Source organism: Orcinus orca, chromosome 19 (genome assembly GCF_937001465.1).
Source record: "Orcinus orca chromosome 19, mOrcOrc1.1, whole genome shotgun sequence".
Lineage (NCBI taxonomy): Eukaryota > Metazoa > Chordata > Mammalia > Artiodactyla > Delphinidae > Orcinus > Orcinus orca.
In genome coordinates, this window is record NC_064577.1 from 43,882,587 (window position 1) to 43,888,586 (window position 6,000).

Consider the following 6,000-nt stretch of genomic DNA (forward strand, 5'->3'; position numbering starts at 1 on the left):
ATTAAAAGGCTCTGTCACTCCTTCTTAAAACAGTCATAAATACAATCTGGACACGAGCATTTGGGCAGGAGCCCCAGTGCTGAATGGGAAGAGACAACAGCAGCGACACCTGCCTTTCTTGACAGCCAAGGCTCAAACGAGGAGCCCTGGACTCCTCTCCTTTTTCTCTCAAATGCAAGAATCAGGGCCGTCTCCAACATCTGCCAAAGCCTGGCATTTTGAAACAACTGTTCTCGAGCATAGGATGTTGTCTTTGTTAGCGTGACCACAAGCCTCATGTTATCTCTGCTGCCCGGCGCACCCAAACTGCACCTGTTCTAAATGTTTGCCTGTGCAGCTGCTTCCTAAGCCTCCCGACGCGGGGCAGTGCGGGGAGGAACCAAAAGGTAACGAGAGAGCCCCAAGTTCTTCTTCTTCCATGATGGGATTTGCCTTCTGTCCCTCTTCTATCCTCCCTGCCCCATGCAGCCTCATGACTGACCAACCTTGGAAGGAGAGCCTTAGGCCAGAGGCTTCCCAGAGTACAGGCTGGAACTTGTAATTTTGCCCAATTGGAGGACCCCAGTCAGCCCTGAATCCTTTTTTTGTGGCGGGGGAGGGCGGCATCTTAGTTCCCCCACCAGGGATCAATCTCAGCAGTGGTTGAGATTGCCAAGTGGTCCTAGCCACTGGACTGCCAGGGAATTCCTTGGCCCAGAAGCCTTGAGTCTCTCCAAACTATGGAATCACAAATCTTTCTGCCTGGAAACTTCTGGCTTTCAAAGAGGACATTCCTTTCCTTTCTACATTTCTGATAAGAACACACAGCCTCTGGCTTCTTGCTAGGAGCTAGCCCCTCTTTTCAAGAACATCCTATCTGCAATGGAGGACATTTCTCCAGGTTGCTGCAGGGATACCAAGGCATAGGGCCAAAGACCAGTCACAATCCCCTGGCAAATTCCGACCCTGGGCTCTATCTGTGTCCGTTGGGCTAGGTATTCACCAAATGCCTAGTTTACAGAAACATACAAAGGCCCTGCGTTGACATCAGGGCAGCACCCAGGACACTGGCATCTTGAAATGTCCTGTCTTCTGCCCACCCAGTGTTGCGTTCGATGGCTGGAATCACTTCCCATCCCAGTACTTCCAGTTAGCTTTGGATATTTTTGTAAACTATGGACTATTATTTTTTTTCCCAACAAATTTACCTTCTCAGCAGCTTTTTCCAAATAGTTCATGTCAAGGAGTGTCAGACTTTTATCCTTTCTTTCTACAAGATGCATTACATGCCTACCTTATTCGGTTGTGCAGCCCCAGAGGGCAGAACTAAGCCTGTATGTGGACATAAGAGGAAGGCAGGTTTCTACCTAATATAAGGAAGCCTCTTATGGCAACCAAAGGTGCTCCTCAGAGCACACACAGGTGAGACAGTCACCATCACTGAGGACCTGAGGCTGACGCGGGGTCAATACCTGGTGGGGACGCTGCAGAGGATGGGAGATTGGGTAAGATGACTCTGAGAGTCAAGGACTGGGGGCACCTGGTATGGCCAGAAGCTCGACAAGGCCTAGCAGCTGTTCACCAGCTGCCTTCCACGTGGCCACGTTCAAAGGTAATCCCAGATGGTCGGACCCCTCACCCTCAGAGGTCACAGGGCCAGCTGCAGGGTAGTGGGCAAGCCCTGGTAGCCCCCAGGCAGTGTCTGTGACCCGGTGGGCAGGATGCGGAGAGGCTGCCATGAGAGAGAGCTCCCTCCAGCCACTTGGGTAGACAAAGCTCAGCGCTCTTCCCTCCGGCCAGCTCCCCTCTTCCTCGTGCTGGCTTCTACTCCCACCTCCTGGCGTCTCCTCCCGTTTTCTTTTTTTTTTTTGAGGACACATTCCACATTTTATTTACAATTTAAGACTAACGTTAATCTCAAAATCACATATCCATATATCTATTTCCTTTTTGTTGATTTCATTTAAATGTAAATGCATGGTTTGTCCAACAAAGACTGTAAACAACTCTTCACCGCGTCTGGTACATGGAACACCCAGGAACAGCTTGTAACGGAAATCCGTCCACTTCCCCACAACAATTTTATTATAAATACAGGTATCAAAACAATCCTGAACGTATTTTTGATACTACTAGTAGTCAGCACCTACACCGCTTCGAAAATGAACACGTTTTGTGACAATATTCATTGTACCTGCCACTTTAGACCACTTCAACGGAAGCTCTTTCACTAAGCGAGAGCACGCCATTCTGGGTTTTCCTTCTTGGGCTTTCTCTTCAGAAACACATCTGCTTGCACAGCCATCTGACACTTCTTGCTGTTCTTCCACCTGGAAACCTGAGTTCCACTCTGAGTACTCCAGGTTCATGCTTAAATGACGGTGCCTTAACAAGAAAAAAAACTGTGCTGAATTTTCCTCCTGTTACCTGAAAACATAATGGGTGTACATATATTAAATATACTCTTACAGATGTCCAGGTCATGTTTACCAGCTGGAATTATCTTACTTAATGTGTGGGTATTTTGCATTGTGATATTTAATCAAGACATTAACATGAATAGAAGGTTGTTGATTTAAGACAAGTTTTAAATCCACTAAAATTAATTGTTGTATGTTTGTCCTTCTGGTGGCTGTGGAAGCTTCATATTTTCTTTGGACATCATTAGACGTCTTAGCTCTTGAAGTACAACTTTAATGCTGTATGAGTTCTGCCATTTTGCTAACACTGGTATGCTCCGTGCATCCACCATTCCACTGGAATTATTTACTCCATTCATATTAATTTTGGTTACAAATCTAACTGATGGAGGTGCTTCTGGGTATTTAGGTCCACATTCTACTTTCAGGCTATATATTCTGTTTTCATAATTTGTCTGTGGAGACCGCCATCTTCTCCTGCAGCCCGACGCACCGCCCGGACGCACGCGACGTCCGCGCTACCTCCCTCTCCTCCCGTTTTCACCTGCCTTGCCTTCTCCCTCCCTTCTTTGCTTGCCTAACCCCCTCCCCTCCCCCCACCGCCTCCCTCATCTCCATGGCGATAAAAGGGGAGGTGGGGCGAGCTGTGCCCTGTACTTTGAGTCGCTCCATAATAGCTCCTTTCTCTGGAGACACAGGGGCTGCCTGTGGAACTAATCTCCCCCTGCCCGTCAGCTCACAAAGGGCCAGGGAAGCCCCTCCCTCAGCCCGGCCGCCCCCAGTGACCCCGAGCTCGTTTCCGGGTGCGCTTCCAGCCCTCCGGGGCCTGCAGCTGGGCCTCTCTCACGGGATCCTGCACACAGGCAGGGTCACCCCAGCTGACCTCCCCTGAGGACAGAGGTCAAGCCCCCTCTGGGGTCTCTAACGTGATTGGAAGGGAGCTGAGGCAGGGGGAGGGGGAGGAGCATGGGGGAGGGAACCTTCTCTTCTAATGTAAAATTAAAAGACTCCCTGTGCCTTCCTGTCTGTGCCTGTCTCTGGCTGGGTCGCCTGGCCTAGGACCCCACCCTTGGGAATCTGGGCATCTTAGACATGAGTTAAACTCCTGACAACGGGGCTTGGTCAAACCTGATCCCGGAGTACCAGAATCATAAAAATCTTGGCATGGGAAGTGGGAGAAGCTGCCTTTATGGGGCAGCTGGGCGTGCAGAGTCAGCCCTGGTTGTGACTGTGGTACTTGCTAGCTACAGTCTGCCTTTAGACCCCTCTGGGCCTTGATATACTTAGTTGCAGAGTGGGAACCACCAACCTCGTGGGTAACATACTCAGTGAGATCATGCACATAACATGTTTCTTAGCTTAGTGCCTGGCTCAGAGGAGGTACTCAGGGTACCAGAGGTGTGACTGTATTAGGCAGGAAGGAGTTCTCCGACTTCAGGAATGATCTACTTAGCTCAGGCCAGGAATTCCCATACCCGGAGAAGAAGAATATTCGAGGCAGTGTAGCTGGTGAAAACACAGACTGGGAAGTCAGAATGGCCGGGACTCAATCCCAGATCCACCACCTACCAGCTTTAAGACCTCACTTTGCTCACTCATAGAATGGGATAATAATAGTACCCACTGCCCAGGGTTATTATGAAAATCAAATAGTTTAACACATGCAAAGTGCCCAGAGGGAAACTAGCTCGTTGTCTATGCTTCATAAATGTTCATTATGAGGGTTATTTATGTTATTATTATTGGATCTCTGTGGACCTGATTTTCCAGAACAACGCTTATTTCAAAGGCTTTGTCCCTAGAAGTCCCCTCTCTTTTCCATGTCACACAGCACATTCTGATTTCTGGCAAGGAATAGACAGTCACTCTCACTTGCTTGGCTGATGAAAAAAAGGCACATTTTGCTTATACAGACAGCAGCTCTAAACAAGGGACACAGCTAAGCCAGAAGGGAGTCGTTGGCCCCTTATAAAACAAGGCCAAGTAAAAGATAGGAGTTCAGAAAGGTCGAAGGAGGTCTGGTGGGAGCTGTTGACAGCTCTCCTAACCCGCCCAACTTATTACTAGCATCATTTCAAGAGATAATTAAATGTTCTCCCTCGGTGGCCCTGTTTGCTCCTGCAGGGAAAAATAAATAAATAAACAAACCCAGCCATCCTGACCAGCACCTGCTTTAGGAGAACTTCACTTGCTAGTTTTTAATGACACAGTTATTAATATAACTGTCCTGGCACCTCTCCTCTATCTGATCACCGGTGAATTATGGGCCTTGAATTCTGATTGCAGCTCCCATTACTGCAAACAGTTCCACTCTGTCCTGACAGGAAGGAAGAGTCAGCCTTTCACGCACGAGGAGAACTCAGAGGCTGGCGCGGGGCCTGCTGTCCCGGAGTTGGAAGCAGGAGAACTTGGGTGAGGGGTGGGGCAGGAGGGTGAGAAAGAACCAGCCAAGGTGGGGCAGGAAGTCACCTGTCAGGTTTGTTGTGGAGAGAGCACTTGACTGGGAGTCGGGAGACCTCACTTCAGCACCGTCTTTAGTTCTATGATTCAGCCCAATCTCTCACTTTCCGGGGCCTCATTTCTTCACCTATAACATAAGGATTTTTTAAAGTTATTTTTTCCCTTTGCCATTTTTAAGCATTTATAATGTGCCAGGCACTGTGCTAAATGCCTTATGTTAATAGTATTATTATTGTGTTTTTTTCTTTCTTGCCATGCCGCGCAGCTTGTGGGATCTTAATTCCCCGACCAGGAATTGAACCCAGGCCCTCAGCAGTGAGAGCACTGAGGCCTAACCACTGGACCACCAGGGAATTCCCAGTATTATCTTATTTAACAGATTCTTATAACCAATGTGTATGATAATGCTGGTTTAATCCCCATTTAGTAGATAAAGAAACTCAGGTTCCCAGAAATTCAAAAGCTCGCCCGAGGTCACACAGCTGGTAAGCAGGGATGCTGGTGTGCAACCTCGATTTGTCTGACTCCAGGGCCCAAGCCCCTCACTGTTAGGCTCCGCTGCCTTCTGGGGACAGTAACACCTGTCCTTCCACCTGGCAGGGTGGGGAGACTCAGACACGCCCATGGCAGTGGAAGGGTGCTACTGTCAAGTGCACAGTGGTCACACACACGGTGATATAAAAGGCTTTTCCAACGGAAGGCAAAAGAAGAGGTTGCGGTGGGATGAACTGAGATTAGAGGCATGGACAATCAGAGGAAGCTGGCAACATCCCCAGGGGACTGAATTTAGCAATGAGCAGGCCACACCATAGCAATACTGCCTTTGGAAGAACACGTGATAGTTGATTGAATTTGTCAATGAAAGAGAAACTATTCTCATGTTCTGAGTCTTCCCACCCTTATTCAAGGTGTTTTTGATTCTGGTCTTGTCTGGTCATCCTCAGAGGCTCTGAGCTGAGCAGGGCTCTGGTCCAGTTGAGGGGGCAGATGCTGCTGTTTCCTGCTACCCAGGACTCTGGTACCACAAAGGGCTGACAAGCCTGGAGAAGGTGAGGTCCCCAAGGAGAAGCCCCCCTTAGGCCCTGGGAGTTCAGCTGCAGTGGGGAGTTGGTAGAGCTGGCATGAGGGTACAGAGGTGGCC

General features: G+C 49.0%; 1 protein-coding gene across 1 annotated transcript; it reads right to left on the reverse strand.

Annotated features, from left to right (window-relative positions):
• Positions 1 to 2,495: 2,495 nt before the first annotated feature.
• On the reverse strand, positions 2,496 to 3,017 carry LOC101270915 (ubiquitin-conjugating enzyme E2 variant 2-like). The gene is made up of 2 exons (XM_049702522.1): positions 3,000 to 3,017; positions 2,496 to 2,917 (listed from the first exon to the last, which is right to left on the reverse strand). Exons 1-2 carry the CDS (start codon positions 3,015 to 3,017, stop codon positions 2,582 to 2,584), a joined length of 354 nt encoding a protein of 117 aa, XP_049558479.1. The 3' UTR covers positions 2,496 to 2,581.
• Positions 3,018 to 6,000: the final 2,983 nt, after the last annotated feature.